The sequence below is a fragment of the Tetrahymena thermophila genome (assembly GCF_000189635.1).
Source record: "Tetrahymena thermophila SB210 genomic scaffold scf_8254811, whole genome shotgun sequence".
Classification (NCBI taxonomy): Eukaryota; Ciliophora; class Oligohymenophorea; order Hymenostomatida; family Tetrahymenidae; genus Tetrahymena; species Tetrahymena thermophila.
In genome coordinates this window covers 640,148-663,610 of record NW_002476567.1, presented here as the reverse complement: position 1 = coordinate 663,610, position 23,463 = coordinate 640,148, and the positions used below count along the sequence as shown (strand labels likewise).

At 21.4% G+C, this 23,463-nt stretch overlaps 6 protein-coding genes across 6 annotated transcripts; 5 read left to right on the top strand and 1 right to left on the bottom strand. All coding sequences in view use genetic code 6, as the record gives it.

Annotated features, from left to right (window-relative positions):
* Window positions 1–68: 68 nt before the first annotated feature.
* TTHERM_00062640 (hypothetical protein) lies at window positions 69–326 on the top strand (the record flags this gene model as incomplete). The annotated part of the gene is made up of 1 exon (XM_001007699.1): window positions 69–326. The coding sequence occupies one exon, from the start codon at window positions 69–71 to the stop codon at window positions 324–326; it is 258 nt and encodes an 85-aa protein (XP_001007699.1).
* A 2,476-nt stretch (window positions 327–2,802) lies between these two features.
* Window positions 2,803–7,028, top strand: TTHERM_00062650 (hypothetical protein; the record flags this gene model as incomplete). Its single annotated transcript, XM_001007700.2, has 6 exons — window positions 2,803–3,682; window positions 3,903–4,044; window positions 4,171–4,917; window positions 5,288–5,976; window positions 6,485–6,911; window positions 6,992–7,028. The coding sequence occupies 6 exons, from the start codon at window positions 2,803–2,805 to the stop codon at window positions 7,026–7,028; spliced, it is 2,922 nt and encodes a 973-aa protein (XP_001007700.2).
* Window positions 7,029–10,211: 3,183 nt separating this feature from the next.
* On the top strand, window positions 10,212–12,373 carry TTHERM_00062660 (hypothetical protein; the record flags this gene model as incomplete). Its single annotated transcript, XM_001007701.2, has 4 exons — window positions 10,212–10,312; window positions 10,394–10,989; window positions 11,191–12,195; window positions 12,261–12,373. The coding sequence occupies 4 exons, from the start codon at window positions 10,212–10,214 to the stop codon at window positions 12,371–12,373; spliced, it is 1,815 nt and encodes a 604-aa protein (XP_001007701.2).
* Window positions 12,374–13,987: 1,614 nt separating this feature from the next.
* On the top strand, window positions 13,988–14,567 carry TTHERM_00062670 (hypothetical protein; the record flags this gene model as incomplete). Its single annotated transcript, XM_001007702.2, has 2 exons — window positions 13,988–14,348; window positions 14,518–14,567. The coding sequence occupies 2 exons, from the start codon at window positions 13,988–13,990 to the stop codon at window positions 14,565–14,567; spliced, it is 411 nt and encodes a 136-aa protein (XP_001007702.2).
* A 1,636-nt stretch (window positions 14,568–16,203) lies between these two features.
* On the bottom strand, window positions 16,204–16,544 carry TTHERM_00062680 (hypothetical protein; the record flags this gene model as incomplete). The annotated part of the gene is made up of 2 exons (XM_001007703.1): window positions 16,204–16,285; window positions 16,321–16,544. 2 exons carry the CDS (start codon window positions 16,542–16,544, stop codon window positions 16,204–16,206), a joined length of 306 nt encoding a protein of 101 aa, XP_001007703.1.
* A 316-nt stretch (window positions 16,545–16,860) lies between these two features.
* TTHERM_00062690 (transmembrane protein, putative) lies at window positions 16,861–21,503 on the top strand (the record flags this gene model as incomplete). Its single annotated transcript, XM_001007704.2, has 6 exons — window positions 16,861–17,016; window positions 17,148–18,300; window positions 18,355–19,345; window positions 19,456–20,059; window positions 20,180–20,543; window positions 20,758–21,503. 6 exons carry the CDS (start codon window positions 16,861–16,863, stop codon window positions 21,501–21,503), a joined length of 4,014 nt encoding a protein of 1,337 aa, XP_001007704.2.
* Window positions 21,504–23,463: the final 1,960 nt, after the last annotated feature.

Sequence of the window (23,463 nt, the reverse complement as noted above, 5' to 3'; positions counted from 1 at the left end):
TAAACAATTATAAATTTAATATAAAAAAACAATCAAATTACTAGTTTTTAAACATATTTTTTGTCTGTATGTTTGTTTTTACTCATTAACAACAAGTTATCAGTACAAACAGAAACAAAAAGGCCAAAGAAAGATTAGAAACAAAGATGAAGAAGAGTGAAGGAATAAGTTAGAAAAAGGATAAAGAATTTGAAGAATAGGAAAGAAAATCTGTTATTCCTGACTCAATATCATTAAAAAAATAAAATATTCAGCAGATCTTTTTCATTTATGATAAATTAAAAACTCAAAAATAAAACAAATTTAAATATTACAAAACTAGTTGATTGATTGATTAAGAAAAAATTCATAAATATTTTTACAAAATGCAACAAATTCAAACATATCAATTTTTAATAATCATTTTTGTTCTTGGTTTTAACTTAAACTCATAAAATACCACTTCATAATATTTTTCTAAATTTTTAGAAAAAATCATAAAATAAAAAGGGAGCTTTAAAGTAAAATATTTTTAATACTTTAATCTTAATTGTTAAATGAATTCTTTTGAAATTTTTTTAATTATTAATTAAAAAAAGGATAGATGAATTCATTTTAAATTCTTATTTGATATTTGAGAAATTTAGTTAAGAATATTAGATTTTATATTAATTAATTATAAAAAATAATAAAATGATATATCAATTAAACTATTTCATATTTTTTGTGTAATACAAATGTTTACATTTATAAAAAAGGCAAAAAATCCCATTTATTTTTTAATATTTTAAAAAGTTGTTTACAGAAAATTAAAAGTTCTAGAATAATTTTTGGATTTTGTGACTTATTTTTATAAATAGGTATTTATCTTGAAATCTTCTTTTATTTTTGTTTAACGCATTTACTATTTTAAGAATTTTAAATAAAATGGCAAAAATACAAATAATTATATGATTGCAGTATCTTAGCCAAATAATTTCCAAGTTTTTTTTTTGATTTGGTTTACACTGAAGTTTGTATATTTAAAAGATATTTTCAATTTTAGAGTAACTTTTTTTTAGTTATAAATGTAAGTAGGAAGGTAAATCAAAATATTATCCAGATGATGATAATAATGACTGAATTAAAAAATTTAAGGTAAATTAAAATATTTAACAATTAAACAACTCATATTTTAAGAACATATCTTAATCTTGTATTATTTGGATGGCGTTTAATTGTTTTTTTTGTGATTTTATAGTAATTATTATTAACTTATTATTAAAATGAAAATTTAACAATAAATTTTAAACAGATCGAACCAGAAACATTTGAAGTTGAAGAGATATACAAGAGTTCCTTCTTCATATTAAAAAAGTGTAAATTTAAATAATCTCTTGAATTTCCTAATTAATTAGAGATAATTTTAATCATTTTCTTTTAATTACATAAATAAACAAATAATAAGAAAAGAGAAAAGAAAAGAATATGCATTTAGTATAATAATTTTTTGAAAGAAATTCATACAGCTTAATAAAAGTGTTTGATAGGCCACTTAGCTTAAGCTTGCCATTGATTTTAATAAAACAAGTATAGTATCTTTAATCTTAGATTAACAATGAAGTCCTTGATATTTTAAACAGTTAAGATAGCAATACCAGCTTTATTAAATATATCATATTTTACAACTATAATTCGCAATTATCTTTTAACATTTTGTACATTTTGCTAGTAGCAAACTCTTTAATGATAGTCTGTTATTTGGTATATTTGATTTATTTCATTTTTCAAAAGAAGGAAAATATGAAAAATACATTACTGTCATTTTACTTCTAAGTCCATTATTGCGCTTTGTTTAAAATGACAATCGATATGGCCTTGGCTAATGTAAATTAAAATTATTACATCTCTGTCTCAGCAATAATGACCACAATTTTAATCTGTAAATTTCTTTGATTAACAAATTTATTTACTTTTAGATTAAATTAAATAGATTATCAATATTAATATAAAATAAAAACGTAGGTATAATACATTCAATACATGATTATGATTACAGATTTTAGTAAAAGGATTACTTAGCTTTAAGAAACCCACTTCTACGATATTTATTTTTAGTTATAGAAATAGGCCAATCACTTTTACAGTATAATGTACCAAAAAATGGTTTTTGCATACTAAATATCATCATAAATTTAACGTACTGCTTTTTAGATATTATTTATTCCCCTTATATAAATAGTACAATCTAAATTTTAAGCACTACTGGCTATATTTATAATGCGTTAATAAGTTTAAATATATTACTGCCTGTTTACTTAAGCTAATGGACTATATTTAATTTTAGCTTCTTTATTTTATTGCCTTTATCCTATAAAATTTCTGCAAAGATATATGAATATAGAAGCTTTTAGCTCATCAATTAACTTAGATTATTGGATATCTAACAAAAAAATTCAAAGGTTTAATCAGGGTCTTTTATGAAAGCCAGAAATATTGATTTTTGTATAAGATTTTTAATTAATCACATATAATTTGATTTCGATTAATACTTAACTTCTTAGGCCTCAATTATATTAGATCAAATTGTCGTTAACCACTAAATTAATTGCAATCAGCCAAAATATTGCTTTTGTTCTCAAGTAATTCTTTCTTTTTTTAGATTTTTAATATAAGATAGGATACTTAATTGATTTTTTAAATAATATTTATTTTATCAAATAAATAAAGGCCAATGATATTAATAACTTAGCAAGCAAGAGTGTTAGATGCAGATACTTTAACAATTACATAGAAATATTCTTTGAATCAATATTCAAAAATTAGAAAGTAGAGAATATTACAATGATAAGCTATTTAATGTTTATTGTAGATGTCATACAAAATCCAACAAAGAGTATTGTTTAAGCTCTAAGATATTCTAATGCAAATAAAAGAAACTGGCTATTAAATCAATAATTATATTAAATTGTACTTCTTGCAAAGTAGAAATTTAAAAATTAGGAAAGCCTAAGAGAGTCTTAATTAGCTCAAATACAAGAGAAGATTTTTTATAATAATATTGTTTTTGACAAGAAAATAAGCGAATGTTTTAATTTGCTCAAATAATGCTTGGAAGAGAAAAAAATTGCTTTGTAACAGATAGGGCAAGACGATATAAATTTAGAATAGATTGAAAATTATTTTATGTAAATAAGGAAAAAAAGAAATCATTTAGAGTGCATATTAAAAGAGTTATGTGAATAGCATTATAATAACCAAGTTTTGATTTACTTGGTTGATATTTTTGAGTCAACTCTTTAATTTAATTAAAAACTGGGTCGTAATCTTTCTAAATTAAAAAAGAAATATCACAGTTTGCCAAAGAGTGAAGATTTATTAGATTAATTAACTTGCACTGTTTTTATTTCTCTAACTAAAAAAATTGGTGAGATTAAAATGGTTTCAAATAATTTTGAAAGAGTTGTACCTGTTTCTTCAAATAGTGAAGTTATTGGAAAAAATATAAACTTTATGATACCATATGAAATAGCTTAATTTCATGATAGAATATTAGAAAAGTACATAGAAAATTATACTCCTAACAATAGTTACAATATTCTTAATTTACAAATTGCAAAAAACAGTGAAGGGTGGGGTATTCCTTACACAATTAAAATGCAAACCTTTTAATTAGAAATGAGAGATTTTGGAGTTTGTGCAATCCTAAAATAAATTGTTGATAGTAATATTTATTTATCAGTTAACTTAAGTAATCAAAATTAAATTTTGGCAATGTAAAAAAAATTTTATGAAATGTTCTTATCCAAGGCTTTGAATGAAAGTAATGCTCAAAAAATAAATATTGATATTTTAATGCCTACATTTAAATAAGTATTTTTGCAAAGCTAAGGTACATTTTTTTATTTTAAATAAATTATAATAATTTAGTAAATTAATATTAGATAAAAGAGCTTTTAATTAGTTTCAGACTATTATTGTCAATCCAAGAAATCAGTAAGAATTTAACATGCTTAGAACAATAAATAAAAGTACCTCAAATTTAAATAGCCTTATTGAATTAAACTTGCTTCTAGTTAGTGGAGAGTATCAAATTATTGATAATTAATATATTTAGATTTTATAAATAAAAATAAATATTATTAATTGCTTGGAAGATAGAGCTTCAAAAATATATGAAATTTTTTAGCTAAATTAACTTATTTAGAATAGCAGCTCTAATTTGATCCAAAATAATAAATTTGAAAGTAAAAATTCTTAAGACGAATTTATTGATTTTAATTAGCAAAAAAATTATGAGCTACAACAAATTCTTTAATCAGGTATATCTCCTACTTAAAAATAATATCCTAAGTAGAAAAGATTAATAAATATAGTTTAAGAAAAACAAGAAATAACGAATTAATCTAATTTTATGGACTCAATAAATCAGTAATCAATGAGAGAAAATTAAAATGAAAATTTAGATTAGTTGGATCTAGGAATTACAATTGACATAAATAAAAATACAAATAACTTTATTACCTCTCCATTAAATTCATTTAGAAATTAGAGTTCAAATTAATTATTAATTAAATTTTAGGAAATACCACAAATCTAATAAGTTTAAAAACAATTTTCTAGTAAGTAATAAGAAATAGAAAAGAGCCTTCTTAGCCAAGAAATCTATTAGCAAAGATAGTTTAATAGTATTAAAAATTATTCACAATTTGGCACAGATACTATCACTAAAATTTTAAGTGACAAAGATATTGAATAATCCACAAATAATTTGAAATAGATGACTGAGTTAACCTAAATGAAATAAAATAATCAAAATATCGATTATAGCATATAAAGTGATGATAATCAATAAGAAATAGATGATTCACAATTTAAGCGAACATCTACAAAAAAAAATTAAGAAGGATAGATTGCCTAAAGTGTTCATTCTCAGAATTCTACAAGATCAGTTAAAAGGTATTAATTTATTCTAATAAAAAAATCAATATATAAATTTAGTGTTTAATTTAATGATTACCAAAATCATTATTAAAGAATAATAAATTTACAAATATTTTCAAAAAATAAATGTTAAACTAGCTTTTTTGTTCAATCGATTATTGTAAAAAGAAAATAATATTAAAATATAACATAAGCACCGTATGTAGTCTTCAATAATCAGCTTATTTTTTTTCCTTATTAAAAAATCCTTTTTACAAAATTCTTTCTTTTAAAAAAAAAAATTATTAAAAAAATTATCATCCTTTTTTAGATTATGTATGGTAGTTAAATGGTTTTTAATTTTAAGAATAATTTACTTATGCTATTTATTTTAAATAAAATATAGAGATTTGCTTATTAATTAGATACAATAGAAATAAAGTTTAACAGGATTGCTAATATTGAAATTATTTGGAATTTGTTCTTTAATTCTATTCTTGTTTCTTAATATTCTAAACTTCTATTTACTGGAATAAGAAGTAATATTTTAGAGAGACGATTATATTAATATAGATTGGGGATCTACATTAAGAGAAACTTTTAGCTAGGTTATAGGTGATTAGAATCTTTTAGGACTATTACAAATTCCATATTTTAAGAACCCACCTTAGCAGCAAGCACAAATTTTAAAGAGTATTCTAGACTATCAAAAGCAGAGATACACAATTACATAAACTCTAATTAAAAGATATGAGCAAACAGATAAATCTAAAACAAATTTGTATGAGTTTATGTTAGATACAAAATAAAAATTATATTTTGGGTTTTCAGTTACAAGAAATGTAACTTTTGATTCTTATTTTGGGTATGTACAAATAGCTACTTTTGGGTACATGTATTAAGTTTCTTAATAAATAGATGTCTAAACTTAGAATTAATTATAGATAATAGTTAACTATCTTGAAACTGTTACATAACTTGATTCTTTGCAATCTGATGTAAATAATAAACTAAATGAAGAATTAGATAATATTGTAAATCAAGCTCAATTATCTCTCATTATTATAGTTTGTGTTTCAACAGTGGTTTCTTTAAGTATTATCTTTCTATTTTCATTTATCTAAAGAAAAAGAGAAGAAATTTTGATCTTACTAACAACGATTACTCCTTAAAAGATCATTACGATGATGGAGGATACCCTTTTTTACTTACAATAAGTTATTTATTTCTAGTAATAACAGACAGATTATTTAGATAAAAGCAAAAAAAATGTAAATAATAAATAAAAAAATTAGTTTATTAAAGCCTGTAATTATCAAGTAAAATACTAAAACTAAAATGGCAGTGTATTGATTAAGAAAAAAAAACTGATAAGCACTTCAAATAGATTACCAAAATTCAAATTACAAGCTCTTTATTACTCTTGTATCTTTTTAGTATTAACTTAGATGCATGCAATATCTTTATATATAATTTCAATAAATTTTAGAAGTAATGAGACAACAAATAGAGAATTTTTAAGTAAATTTTTTAAAATCTTTGTTTAATTTAAATTAAAAGTGTTAATATTTATTAATTTGATTAATTTTAATATAAAAATTAGATGGACTATAAAAGTTAAATGATTATGTTATTTCAATAAGCGGTATTAGGGCTCCTCTTATAATTACAAAATTATTGAATTATTAAGATTATTTTTATGCTTATTTAGTAAGAACACAGAACTTGTTAAATGCCTTAAGCTAGCAATAAAATTCTTTTTATAATTTAATTGAAAAATAGTATAAAGAAACTAGATTTGAATAAAGCTCTTTCGAAGATTATGTGTATAGGATTCTATAGAGTGATGCTTGCAATGCAGTAAAAGAGAATACTAATCTACTTATTGAATAAGGATTTGATTACAATTAATGTTTATCTACATAAAATGGAGTATTGAATACAGGCTTAGTTAAGTCAGTTTAATTCTTATTCGAAACATTTAAGTCAAGAATGCCTGTTTACTCAATTCAAGATCCAAAATTATTTATGTAATAAATTCTTCTATAGGAAAAGGATTTTAGCACATTTAATAGCTATTTTTTTAGAATTAATTTCAACTACATAATAGAGACAATATATCGTAAAATAAATTTGCTCTCCAATGACTATTATCAATATATATTGAAAATCAATCACATTCTCATTTCTATATCTCTGGTCTCTTTTGCCTTTACATTTTATCTAATCTATCATAAATATTTCGTAATTTAAATTGAGAAGCTAACTGAAACTAAGAGAATACTTGATATAATAGACATCCATGTAATTGAAGATAATTAATATATTATGAACTATTTTAAAAAATTTAAGTGAATAAATTTACTGAAAAGAGAGTTTCATAAAATGAATTTTGCAGTTTATAGGGTTTATATTTTTTATTCATTTATAATTATTGTCAACTTTCATAAATTTACAAGTCATTTACAAAAAATATTAAATTAATTAACTTATCTTCATAAAAATTGTAATTATTCTTAACACATATCACTTTTATAAAAAAGAAATATTTGCAATATAAATTTACATTTAAATAATAATAAAAAATAAATAAATAAGATTTTTATGTTTCTAAATCAAAAAAATACTAATATTATTATAAAGTGATTTTTTTTTTATTATTACTTATATATTTAAGATAATTATTTTCATGTTAAGAATAAATTTAAAAAAACTTCATTTACAAACTAACGACATGAATATTTTTTACTTAAAATGAAGCAATTTAATTTAAAGAATAACAATAAAAATTATAATTAATGAGTGAAAACATGTTTAATGATAGATAAATTCCTAAGTTGTTAATTTTAACTTGAAAATGATGATAAAAAGCTAATCTGATAATTTAGAATTTATTTAAAATATATTTTTGAATGAAATCATATAAATTTAAAGCAATCTCTAAAAATTGGTTAGCTTATAAAAATTAATAGATTAAGCAAAATATATTAAGAATTTGATTAAAAGTTGTTAAAAAACGAGTAGATAAATTATCAAGTAGAATTTAAACAATAGATAAATATACTGGTTGATATGACTGAAATAATACAAAATTTACTCACTAAATTAAAACAATTTTTTATATACAATAGCTATGAATTAGTTAAGAACTTTAATAGAAATCTTCCATTTAGCTTATTTCTATTGTTTATCAAAAACATTTAGTACACCTAGATTTAATTATCACCTCATATTTACAATCAAATGATTATTAAAGACTAAAACTGCTCATATTTGCAATATTTTATTCCATAATTATATAGCGATGGCACTCAAAAATTATGCCTATACTTAATTTTTTCAATTAATTGTGCTATTATTTTCTCATCACTTATCTAATCTATAGTGATTTTGGTAACTGAAACAAATAACAATCAAGACAAGATTATTTCATTTTTCTATCAAATTTACTACCATGTTTTACTTCTACCTTCAGTGTTTTTTTCTATTAGTTAGTTCCAAAAATATTCTATTATAGCTACAATAAATATCATAATAACTTTAGTGATAGGTAAAATATTTTTCAAAATTTCATATTAATAATTTTATAAATATATTGTAAATAGCTGCAATACAATGTTTACACAATTATGATTTTAGATACATCATCAATGATTATCTAAGTTAAAATAATACATGGCTAACAGCTTTAATAATTGCTTTAGAAGTGATTTATGTTGGATTGTTTAGCTTATTTGATCATTAGGGATAAACTATTATTTCCTTTTTCTAATACTTTGCTCTATTAGCTGTTGACATTTTTTACTACCCAAATTTAGATAGAAAAATTTCGATAATAAATATTTTTGGAAAAACATTCAATTTCATGTTCAGTGTTAACTAATTTCTAACTTTGAATATTTAGAGTTGGAATATATTCAATTTCTTAATACCAGCTTTATTGCCACTTTCGTATAAAATTTCCAAAACTATACACTATCACAAGTTTTTTTCTATCTTAAACAAATATTTAATTAATAAAAATGCCTTTTTTAGTTCTTTTAAAAAAACAGAAAGTAAAAAAAAAAGCTAAGAACCACGTCTAATTGATTATTATTTAAGAAATTTATACAAAAAAACAAAACTAGATTATGATAACTATTTACAAAATAAATCTTCTTTAATTTTAGAAGAAATTACTGTCACCCATTAATAAAATTGCTATAATCCTAGCTATTGCTTTTGTATTCTAGTAAGTTTTTTATTATTTTTATTTGAATTAAATTAAATAATAATTTGCATAATTATAAACTAATTACCAAATTTCAAACAATATCTAGCTTCATTCCTAAAATATCATCAACTTTTTTTTTATTTCTAAACGAATTGCATCAATTATAAGATAATTTGATAATATTATTACTAACCACCTTCATTATAATAAGCCTTTAATAAATCAGCAACATTTTAAACCATATCATATTTGTTTCTCAAATTAAATTATTAGTGTAATTTTATCAAAAAAGTCTTTGGAATTTCCAAAAAATTGGTAGTCCTACCCTAAACGGAAATCAAATTTTAAAAATTCCAAAGGATTTTAGAGTCACCACCAATTTATAAATTTCATTATTGCAAAAATAGAATATTTAGAATAAAAAAAGATTTATAAATTATAAAAATAACCCCAAAAATTTCATATTTATTAGAATATCAATTTTTTTCCAACACTATTTTAAATTTTCTTAGGAACCATATAATTTTTCGATGGTTTATAAAAGTTGATAATGATTCTACATAAATATAATAAAAAACTGAATGAAATCCCAAGGCTGATAATCAAACGAAATAAAAAATTTTTTAGTAGTACCTGTTTATTTCATTTCACTAATATATTTTCTAGTTATCATTTTTACTTTATTTTTTTAATATTTTTAAATTGCATTTAAAAATAAAAGGAAAAAAACATTCATGAAAAATAAACCAGAAGCCAGTATTTATTTGATTATATTGAAAAATACTATGAAAGTGAATTACACAATTGTAAAGATATTAATATATTGCATTTAAGCTATTTATCTTTTTTACTTGATGTCAAAGAAAACATTAATAAATGCTAAGTAAAAGCTATCTTACTCCTCAATTCCTTTTAAAAATAGCATCTTTCTTTGAGCTAAGTAATACAAAACTTTCTTTAATAGTCTAAGTAAAAACAAATTAAATAGGCAGAAAGCTTTAAATTTTTAAACAAAGACAAAAAGGACAGCCTTCATATTTATGAAGTTATGGAGTTTGATTAAAATTTGATAAATATTTTTAAGGATACAAAAAATTGTTTGATTTAAAAGAAGAATATGATTAAAACTTTAGGTTATGATAATTTAGAGCTTGAAAAAATATACAAATAATTTTTTGTTGTTAGATAGCAAAGAGAATAAATCAATTAAAAATTAGAGTAATAAGTAAGATTAAAAATAAAAAATAGTTAGCTGAGTTATCTAATTTAAGTTTTTTAACTATCTCTTTCATTTGATAGGCAATTAGGTAATTTAGAAAAAAACCTTCATAAAAAATGGCATTTAAATAAAAGAAATAATGAATTTGATACCTATTTTAATTCTGATTATTGTTCTGTCTTTGTTTCTTTAACAAATAAACTGGGTTAAATTAAACAAGTTTCCACAAATTTCGAAAAGATTGTACCTGTTTTAAATAACAAAGAAATTGTTGGAAAGAATATAAGTGTTATGCAACCTAGTTTAATATCTGAAGTTCATGATAAAATATTAATTAAATATTTAAATAAATCTGTAACTTAACAAACATAATCTAATTTTGATTTGATTTTGGGAGTTGATAATCAAGGATTTGCTGTTGCATACTAAATAAAAGTACAAACTTACTTAAAAGGCGATTAGGATTTTGGAATTTGTGCTTTAATCAGATAAATACCAAATTCTAATTAATACATTTTACTTCTTCAAAATTAAAACTTTGAAGTGCTCACTCTTTCTTAAAGTTTGTATTTAGATTTATTTCAGTAATATATCTCTTACAGCCATATTAAAGAAGTTTATCTTTCTAAAATAATTCCCGCTTTTCCTTTGATCTTCCTTAATTGTTAACTTAACCGTAAAATTTAATTTAATTTTCATTTTTATAAAGCTCAATTCAATTTTTATTATAAATTAATTTTATTTTTCAATCAAAATCACCACTAATTAAAAAATTATTTTTCTTCTTTTTTTCAAATATGTGAATAATGAATAAATAACTAATTTCTTAATATTTATTTATTTTTGAATATTTTAAATAAAATCTTTAATGAAACAGCTGAAAACTCAAAATTTTAAACATTGATCATCCTCCCAAGAAATAAATAATAATATCAATACATTCAAAACATAACGATAAAAGAAGAAAATGTTTTTGATATTTTAGATTATGAATTTTGTAGAGTCTAAGGTGAGTTAGTTTGTATTAGAAATGAGTTTATATCTGTTATTTAATGCATAATATCTGAAGTAAAAAAAATCAACAAAAAAAACGAAGTAATTGAAGAAATAGCAAATCTGTAAAAATATTTATAATAAAATTAAGATATCAAAAAGTAGTATAAAAAGAATAAATTCAAATACAAAGAAAATTAACTATTGGAATGTCTATTATAAAATTATAGTAAAAAATATAAAGAGTCAAGATATTAAGATAGCTTTGTTGAAAATGATTAAGATACTAAAACATTTGCAATTTAATATCAAGAATATTCTCAAAGATTGGATTAAGAAAAGTAATTATTTACAACAGAATCTAACACCTAAAATACTCCCAGAGCTCTACTAAACTTTAATACCTCTGCCATTAATAACTAGTTGGAAGATTACATTTAAGAAGAAAATACAAAAGAAATTTCTCAAATTTTATCTCCTATTTCAACAGGAAGAAGCGGAACAGATTAAAGAATCATAAAAAATAATTATGAACTAGAAAGCAATCAGCTCAGATAAATTAAATAAAGTTAATAAAATATTGATACAAGTGTATAAAGATTTTCAAGAAATAGTAATTATGGTTTGAAAAGAAATACTTTCACAATCAGCAGTGATCAACTTGAAAAATAATCTTCAAATTTAAATGATAAACAAAAGGATAAATCGTTTTCAGTATTTTTTCATTAATAGCAATCTTAATTATAAAGCTCTAATTAAGAAGAGTCTTAGAATAAAAAATCTAATATAAGAAGCAATAGCTCTGTCGTATTAGACATATCAGAAGCTTTTAAAAATACAGAGATATAAAAAACAGGAAGTATTGCTTCTTAGAAGTCTACTAATTCGAGTATTATGAGGTAATTAATTATTTATATATTGAATCAAATTCATCGAGTATCCTTAAAATACAAGATAATATGGGTGAGCAAAAATCAAACAAAATTTTAATTGAAAATTAGAAAGTTCCTGATTTTTACAATTCCTAAAAGTATTTCCTAAATAAATTAAAATTAAAGCCCTTATGATTTTTATTTATTAGCATTGCTCACTAATTCTTATCAAAATCAAACTTAAAAATAAAAGATTTAAATTCTGAAGAATATTTTTAATTACAATAGACTAGCTAATTTAAATTTTTTATAAATTTATTTTATATTTTCTCTACTATCAATCTATTTTTTATAATTTAATTTCCTAAATTTCAAATATCAAATAGTTTTTAATTTAAAAAATATTTCCAAGTAGCACTTATATTATAACACTAAAAAACATTATCATTTGAATACTGCTTTAATAATATCTAAAAATTTATTATTATTGTAGCAAATTTTTAAAATATTTAATTTTGGTTATTACATTTTAATAACAATTAAATGGAAAAACTTTATACAATTTTAATAAAAACTAATATAGAAATTCATTTTATCAAAATAAACTTCTTTAAATAAATAAATTAGGGTTTATATTGAACAGCACATAAAATCTATGAGAAAATATATAACTCTTAGAATTATCAAATGGATAGGCATTTCCTGTTTACTAGGATTTTTAGTTTTAAACCTTGTAAATTTCTAAACCTTAAATAGCGCCTTAAATAATTAAATAGAAGATTATTAAAATATTGATTGGGGTTCTAATCTAAGGATAACACTAGATTAAATTGTTTATAATTAATTTTTAGTTTAAATATTACAAATTCCTTTATTTGACACAGATTAATAAGCTAATATGCAAGCATTTATACAAATACAAGATTTTTAGATATAATTAAAAAATTAATTTTTAAATTTGATTGAGCAATACATAGATTATGATAAAACCAAAACGAATCTTTTTAATTATATACTCAATTTAGATTCAAATTTTACTTTTTCTTTTACTCAACAAAAATTCTAATATTAAATTCTAAAATTTGGGTATCTATAAACAGTGCTTTATGGTTATATGTATCAAGTAGCTACTTAAATCGATTTTCAATAAGATAATATTTTACAACTGTAATCAAATATAATAGAAACTCAAGATTAATTATAAGCCATACAATAAAATGTTTCTGAATTATAAAATAGTAACTTTAATTCAATTGTTAGCAGTACATTTGTTAGCTTTATAATCATTTTTATTGCATCGATTCTCTTTTCTGCTAGTTTTATTTATATTTATAGCTACATTCAGAAAAAGCGTGAAGATATTTTGGTCTTATTTTCTACATTCTAACCAAAAAAATTAACTGAAATGCTTATCTAAATTTCATATTAAATAAATTGTTTAGAGCTATTCTTCAATCAATAATTTTAGTAAAAAAATGTAAAAAAAACTACTAAAAAAGATGATAATAATAATTACAACAAAATTGTTTAAGAATGTTCTAACTTAATTTAGAAAAAAAAGAATATTAGCTATTACAATAAACTAAATCGCTTTCATATTAAGATATTACTTATTTCCCTTATTTTCTTTATCCTTATGCAAGTTTAAGAGTTTACACTTTTTATAATGACCCAAAATTTTATATAAATATAAAAGAACAACAGACAGCTCATAAGTATTTTTTCAATAATTAAATTTCTATTTTATTTAAATTATTCTTAATTTATTTAATTTTTAGAAATTATCTTATTTTAATAAAATAACAATAAATGAATAAATAATTAGATGGATTAGAAGATATTTCAGATTATTTTGTGAGTCTTAATGTTGTTAGATTACCTCTGATGCTTTTAAGACTGTAAAATAACACTTCAGTCTTTTAACTCTACTTAAATCGTACTCAATTTAATGTGGATTAGCATTAGGCAAAACTGAATTAATTATATGAGTTAGTTTAAAGTTAGTACTAAGTTGATAGATATTAATAAACGGAATTAGATAATTATTTATTTGCAGCATTTGAAGGAGAAGCATGCACTCTATTATCTTAAAACACTGATTTGATCACAAATTCTTCAACTTTTTCACTGAGCGCTTGTCTTGAAGTTTAAAATGGTATAATTAACACGGGTATTGTAAAAGTAGTAAAATATGAAATAGACCTTTTTATTTAAAGATGGCCAACCTTTACTGAAAATAACTTTGATCTCTTTATAAGATAAATAAGGGCTTAATAATAAGATCTTAGCGAAATAGATAATTTTTAGTTAAGAACTTATTATCTAATAATAATAAATAGTATTTATTAAAAAATTAAAATAATCACTCACTCCCACTATGATTTTATGATTCAAGCAAACGAAATATTATTCTTGGTTTCTTTTATTATATTTGTGATTGGATTTTACATTTATTAATTTAAATTCTTTAATTATCAAGTAAATAAACTGAAACAAACAAAACTTCTCTTGGATTTAATCGATATCAACGAGCTAAATGAAAATTAATATATTTAAAATTATTTTAAAATATCTAAGTGATTTATATCAAATGTGTTTTATTTGAGGTAGTAATCAATCATAAACATATATAATTATTGAATAAGATTTAGTTGATTGTATCTTACACAATTATTTTTTCACTTATTTATTAACTTTATTAATTAACCTAAATTTTTTATTTTTTACATATTAATAAATCAATCAATAAAAGAAAATAAGATAATTTTGAAAAAAGCCATCCAATTTCTAAGAAAAGTTGGCTTGCTGTTAATTAATTTATATCTGTTTTTTTTACTCTCTAAATTTACATTTAATCCCTACCATAAAATTACATCATTATTTATCTTTTTAATATCTAATCTAAATACTCCTATGTTAAAATTTGAAATATTAAGATAAATTTTCAAAAAATAAAATTTTTATTTATATACTATGTAACAATTTTATGAGTGTTTTTAGATTTCAAAATTTCAAATATTTAGGGTTAATTTTAGTGAATAAATTGAGAAAAAAATGAAATAAAATCCAGATTAGTATCATATTTTAAATTAATTTACTGCTTACAAGCATATAAAATATAAATAGTATTCCATATATTCTTTTTATAAATATAGTACTTATTAGGCTAGTAATAATTTCTTATTTTCTGTCTGCTTCATACTATAGGTTTCTTTGTTCTTGTTAAGCTACTGTTTTATATTAATTACTATTCAAATTTCGTGTCTAATTTGTATTTTTTCTTATATTTTTAATACAAATTCGCCATATTCTAAATTGAATTACTGTTTTAAAGGATAACTTACAAAATTTGAATATGGTTTTCAAAAAATCTACCATATTTTAAAAAAATAAAGATGGTCTCTTACTCTAAAAAGATGGGTAGATGATTGTTTTGGTAATCGAAACAAAATAGCATTTGCATTAAAAATGCTATTAGTGTATAAAGTATAATTCAGTCTATTTATTTGTTATTTTGATTTAATTAGTTAGATAATTTCAAAAAGTATTGGAAAATAATTAATTAATTAAATAAATAATTAAATAATATAAGTAAATTTAATTAAAAAAATCAAATAGATAAATAATTAGTTACTAATTAAGTATAAAAAATGAATTAAAAAAACAAATAAGCTCAGAAAAATGATCTTTCAGGAACATTTGCTGAAAGGTTTTTTATTACAAATAGCTTTTAATTGTTTAAGTAATTTGACAGAAGCTATCGATTTAGTTAACTTCTATTGTTTTTCAAGCATATCTAATATATTTGGTTACAATTAACACCTCCTATAAAAGATGCTCTGATTTCAAAAGATAGCAACTCCTCATATATAAGCTATTTTACTTTTTTATTCGATAACTAATTTCTACAGGATAACTTATTCTATTGTTCCTTTATAATAAACGCTCTTTTGGTATTATCATTGGTTTAATACTTAATTAGATTTAAAATAAGGAATAGAGTATTTGGCTCTAATTTTTTGCTCTCATTCATATTTAGATGCTACTTTTATGTACTGCTTTTACCCTTTTTAATCTCTAGCTCCAAGCAATTCAACGATTAGATAGCTTTATATTTAATAAATTTAGTTTTTATTCTTTACCTTGGTAAATCACTTATTTTTTTTTTAAGTTAATTTATTTGAGTTATTTTTATCAATATAGGAACTGGTACCAATATTGCAAACTATAGTTTAAGATATAAAATGACAGATTTTCTGTGTGAAAGGTCTATTATTTTGCAACAATTTATTTTTCTTTTAGAGATATGTGTTTCAATACTGTAATTCGCTATGAAAAGTAAGTCTAACTCAGTAGTTTCTTTCATATTTTTAACTATCTTATTTTTGTTGTAAGCAATTTATAATCCTTATTTAGATCAAAGAATCCAGCTGCTATCTTTATCCTTATCAACATTCAATTTAATCCTGAGTATTAATGTTCTATTAACAGTGTTTGTAGATAAATGGAACTATTTTAATTTTACTTTAGTTCTTATGATTCCTTTTTCATATAAATTAGCGTAAGCAATTAATTAATATCGAAAGAATAAAATAATGTAGAAATTAGCAAGAACAAATTTGTAGGATTTATATTTTAATAAATTTAATGCTTAAAATACTTAACCAACTCAATAAAATAAGATGTATCTTGTTGATTATTACTTACGCTCTATTTACAATAGCGTTGAGTTAGATTTTGATAAGTATCTATGCTCTGGTTCGTCTATTTTTTTAGAACACATTTCTTTACAGCACTAGATGTATTGCTAAAAGCCTTAATTTTGCTTTTGCTCAACTGTAACTTTATTAAAATTTTTAAATAACACTATAAAATAAATAAAAAATTCAATTTGAATGAACGAACATCTTTCTAATTAAAGAAGATATTTTATATTTGATTAACCTTGATTATTAATTTAAAAAAAAAGAAAGTTGATGAGAAGGATAAATACAAAAGAAGTGAATTGGTTTATGAATATATAGAAAGGTATTTTGAAGTGGAATTGGAAAATATCAAGAAATTGAGCTTTTTACATGTTTCATATTTGGCATTTCTTTTAGATGTTTAAATGAATTTCAATAAATTTTTTGTGAAGGCAAACTAAATTATGAGGAAATGCGATAGTTAAATTTTGTATTTAAAATCTATTAAATTATTGGTTTAGATTGGTATCCTCTTCAAAAAGGGAGCATTATTTTAAAAAAATAACTAAAATCCACAAAATATTTAATTCATTGAGATCCTTGAATTCGATGATAAAATTAATTAGTGTTTCCTTTACTCAAAGCAGTTTTTAGATTAAAAAAAGCAACTTTTATAAGATATTGGTTAAGATTACTTTGATTTAAATAAAGCAAATTCTGATTTACTGAAGCTATTTCATTTTAGATAAGAAATTTACATAAGTCTTTAGCAATTGATAAAAAAGTAAATCTCAAATAACTAACTGAATTTTTTAATTGATGTCTATGAAAATTATCTTTCTCCAGAAACTTAACTGAGTTAACTGCTTATTAGATTAAACAAAAAAAATATTTTAAATCAGAAAAGCCATAATTTTTAAATAGATGGCAAAAAATGTTATGCTTTTATAAGTCTCTCTGAAAATAGAGGATAAGTAATAAAAATATCAAATAATTTTGATCAGATAGTGCCAAATACTTCGAACAAAGATGTGATTGGAAAGAATATAAACTTTATGCAGCCAAGCTCTATTGCTAAAGTGCATGATGCTATTTTAAATAACTATTTAACTAAATTTTAAAGTAAAAATAGTTCCATGCACCTAAATCCAATTATAGGTGTTGATAAGGACAATTGGGCAATTCCTTACTAAATAAAGTTATAAACTTGCCAATTAGCAACATATAATTATGGTGTTTGTGCTCAAATAAATTTAATCGAAGATTGCAATTAATATATTTTAATCGATTAAGCTAAAAACTACGAAATCATTACAGTCTCAAATTCATTCTATAAATAAATACTCGAATAATCTGTGGGTAAATAAACCGTCAGTCATTTAAAAATTAGCTAAATTATTCCTTGTTTGCCTGATATGTATTTGAATATAAAAGAAAGTAAGAATTTAGGTTACATTTAAATTTTATATTAATAAAATTTATTAAAATTAGGTTAGACTATTAAGAAAAATATTAATTGCGATAATTTTACCACTGTTATGATTAAGCCCCAAGGTAAAAATTAATTAGATTGGATGAAAAATCCTATTCTAGACGATGTGAGCGATTCTAATTTTTTGGAATTAGATATTTATGCAATTAAAGGCGAAATGAGTTCTATTGAAAATTAATTTCTCCATTTGATTTAGCTTAAAATATTTGAAATAGTTTAAATCTAAGAAATTCATGAAAAAATTGAGCAATTATAAAACGTTTTTTCAATTTTAAAAAAGCGTTAGATTTAAAAATCAAGCTTTTCTAACATTGTGATGTCTTTAGAATAAATATATCCACAATAATCCAGATAATCATAGAGCGATAATATTTTTAATAGCTATAAAAATAGTAATAATAATACTTTAACAGATTAATATGCCAAATAAATTTAAGAATAGTCAGAATATTCTGATGAGCTACCATTAGAAAGATAACTAAACCAAAGAATAGAAGCTTAAAATACTCTTGACACTAAACTATAAACTTTCTCACCATTAAATAGGTTTAGAGTGACTTAGGGAGATGACTATTTAAATGAAAATAATTTAGAATTAACAAGAGTAACTTAAATACTTTCTCCATAAAATAGCTTTGTAGCTTTAAATAGCAAGTAGTTTTATTAACTAAATTCAACAGATAGAGAATTGTCTATAACAAGTAGAAATCAAGCAGAATAACTAACCTTATTGAATAAAAAAAGATTTAGCAAACAAAAATCTAATCTCTAAAATGAATTTAACACCTTTAATTCTTTAAAATAAAAATCACTAACTCTTAACTACTACATAGAAAATCACAAATCAAAAAATAACATTCAAAAACAATAAGAATAAGATCAAAATAACTAAATCGCCTAGTTTAACAAAAAGCAAGAAGCAAAAACTAACAAACAAAATTTCAAAGCAGCTGGAAGTCTATAGTCTTTTAATTCCCATTCATCTTCAAGGTTAATATTTTTAGTTACATTTGAAGTTGAATTATCAAACATTATTTTATTATTTCACTATTTGAATTTCAGTTAAATCATTTATAATAAATAATATTTTTTGTTAATAGGAAAAACATATTGACAAATATAAAACAAATTGATAAATTTTTAGGATTGCTTCTAGTTAGAGTTTTAGGAATTTTGGGGCTAGTTACATTTTTGGTTGTAACACTGGTTTATTTTTTAACTTTGAATAAGTAACTGGAAAACCAAAAAGATGACTACTCAAATTTAACATGGAGTTCTCATTTATAATCGCCAATAGCTGAAATAATTACAGATAATGTTTTCTCTAGGACATTTTTTCTTCCGTTTTTAGTCATTCCATAATAAAAATAAGTTTAATTAAGTAAAGATATAGACTATGAATTGCGTATTAATTACAATAATACCAAAGCTTCAATAGAAAAATATATGAAATCAGATAAATCTACTACTTAGTTATATAATATCGTGCTTAATGAGAATATTGATTATACTTTTTTATAATCTATGACCTTATACGATATACATAGTGTTAATTTTGGGTATGCTCTTGAAATGATTTATGCATTATCATTTTAAGTAGTAAATGGTTTAGATACTACTACTCTTAATCTAATACAAATAGGATTAAACTTGGTTAGCATTTCTGAAGCTTTGACTCGTTTTAAAACCCAGGCTGGTGATTAAGTAAACTAAACTTTTGACACTAATCAACATTTAATCACAATCTAGTTTATTGCGATAATGTTTGCTTCCCTAATTTTTGCTTTAAGCTTTCCTCTTATATATTACTATATATAATTGAAGAGATAAAAAATTTTAAGCTTATTTGCTACTATATCACCATAAAATATAGCATACATGCTTGCTAATATTGCAGATTGTCAAAATTTAATGGAGAAAAACTCAAAGAATTTTGATCAAAAAAAAAAGTTAAGTTCCAAAAATTTAAATAACTAAACAGAATAAAAAAGTGTTTCGTAATTTAATTAAGGGATTTTAGTTTAAAAAAGGAAGAATATTAGCATAACTAACCACATTCCTTATTTTAGCTTTAAAGTTGTTTTACTCTCATTATTTTTCTTTGTTTTGGCTTAATTTGGTTCAGTTACGAATTATATACTTGTTAATAATTTCATAGAAGAGGAAAAAGCAAACAGAGAATTCATAGGTAACTTTATTTATTTTAAATATTGTCTTTTAATTATATAACTAGTTTTGAAAATCTTTAAAACTTTAAAATTTTGTTTGATTGTTGAAAAATAAAAATTTTTATTTACCAAATAGATTTTTTGTAATTTTTGATTTTTTAAATTTAAAAAAATTTAAAAAAATAAATACAAGATAAAATAATTTAATTTAAAAATTTTATTCATATTTAATAGGCGATTTAATGAATGTTTATGAGTTTTGCATCACTACTAGTACATTAAGAATTCCTTTGATTATTTATAAACTACAAGACAATTTATCCTAAACCTATATAGATCTGATTAATTAGAAACTATAAATGGCAGACGGAATCTTAAAAACAATGTACGATTTAGTAAATAAAGTATATAATGATAAAAGATATGAATAATAATCTTTTAAAAATTTTGTGATGCAAGCCTTACAAGACGATTCTTGTTTAGTAATTTAATAAAATCTAAATCTTTTGGATAATCCATAATTTTCGTTGGAATTATGCAATTCAATTGCTAATGGAGTTTTTTAATAAGGACTTATTTAAGTAGTAAAATTACATACAGACTTGTACTCATAAAGATCTCCTGAAATTTTAAAATCTGACATGTAAAACTTTTTTGAAATGATAATACGACAAGAATAGGATTTGAGTGAAACTGACCATTTTTATTTAAGAATATATCTTGAATATGTTATTGAATGTATTGAATCAAAAATTACTCAAATTACTTACGATCATTATGATTATATGATTAAAATGAACTAGATAATATTCTCTGTATCAGTAATAGCATTTCTATTTTTAATATACATTTCTTTTTTCAAATTTTTCGAATATTCAATTGGTTAGATCAGATAGTCAAAGCTTCTACTTAATTTACTAGATATTAAGGCTATAGAAGATAATTAATATATTTTAACTTACTTATAAATTCAAAGATGAATCAATCATTTTAATAAATTTATTAGAGTAACAACTTTTATATTGTTTAAAGTAAAATAAAGTGATAGCTTTTATATTGTTTAAAGTAAAAATAAAAACCATTTTTTTTTTTGAAGAATTTATATTTCTAATTAATTTGCTAAATTAGAATTGGATAAATTTTAATATATATTTTTAATAACAATTGTAATTTTAATTTACAAAAAATATATTCTTTAGAGCATTTTTGAGAAATCAAAGCAAAGGAAAGATAAATTTTCTCTTTAGTATCAAACTAATTTAATCATCACTAAATTGCAGATAAGATGTATTTTTGAATTTAGTTATTTAATCAAAAATAACTTTTTTGCTGGTATTATTTATATTTCAAAATAAAGTATCCTTTAAAATTTCTTTACAAATTGAATGATCGATTAGATAGTTGAGTAATATAAAATATAAATTTCCAAAAATAAATGTAATTTATAATTTATTGATGGTATAATCAATATAGCTCTATTTAAATGAATGCGAATATATTTTACAAAACTGTTTTCTTATCAAAATTAAACATTTGATTTGAAATACAAGTTTTTTTGGGATTTAATTAATTTATTTTTATGTAAACATACAAAGTAAAAAGAATTTATAACTAGTCACAATCATCAAGTAAATTTTGTTAAATGTTTTATAATTGGGCTTTTTTATCTTTTAGTTATTCGATTTAAGTATTAAAAAGCTATTTAAAATATTTTTAAAATGGAAAAAAATAAATTCTATTTAAATATCTAATTGCTGTTGTTTTTATTTACATTTCATTAAATTAAAAATACACTTTTTACTTAAACTTATAAGTATTGTTTATATTAAGTAAAACTAAATAAATTTTTGTAAACATATAATGTAAGTATTAATATTAATACAAATATTATGTCAAATTTAATTATCACCAAATAAAATTAGATGAATTTTTTACTGCGTAACATTCATTATTAGCAACCAAATTAATATTAATTAATTAAATTTATATCATTATTTTACAAGGTAACATTTTCTTAGAATTAAATTTAGTTTACTAAGAGGAATTGAAGTATCAGTGTTAATGCATGGATTACCTATATTTCAAATTAAAAAAATATTTATATAAATCCTGTAATTTTTTATTTCATCAATTTTTAAATAAAGAAAAAAAAATATTTGTAAAAATACTCAATAAAATCAGAATTAACCAGTATATTAAAATGAAGAAAAAATAATTACACATTTAATCAGAAGAAAACCTAAATTTCGTGATTTTTCAAATGTAAATTCAATTATTTTAATAAGGAAGGATGTTTAAGAAAATTCAAAAAATAACGCTAGCTGTCTTTTTATCTACATTCTAATTTACTTAAAATTTAATAATTAATTTTCTTTTAGTTACTTATTTTTAATTCTCAAATTTTATTCTATTCCTCAATCTATTTTATTGCTACTAATTTATTGCAAGACAAACTAACAATAAGAATAATTATTTACTATCAAAAACATTCTTAAAATTTTAAAATGAATAATACCTTAAATAGTTAGAAGCGAAAATTGAAGAGCCATTTTTTAGAATAATTCTTTATCAAAAATAGTACACCTCTATTCAGGTCTTTTGATAGGAATTTAGCATTTAGTATCTTGCTTATATTTATCAAGAACTTTTAATATATTCAACTTTAAATCACTTCGTAGATGTTTAACATTCTCAGTAAGAAAGATAATAATTGCTAATATGCTAAGAATTTTATGATCTTATTTGGAAAAGATGATACTTAACTCTTTTATTTGATAATTTCATTATCTTTTAATATTTTACTCATTTTAATAGTTGTAGCTTATGTTGTAATATTTTTGCTCAAAAGACAACTTTTTAAAACAAATATGGCGCTATCTATAATTACCAAGGTTTACTCATACATATTTTTTATACCATCTATTATCTTCTCAGGTCTTT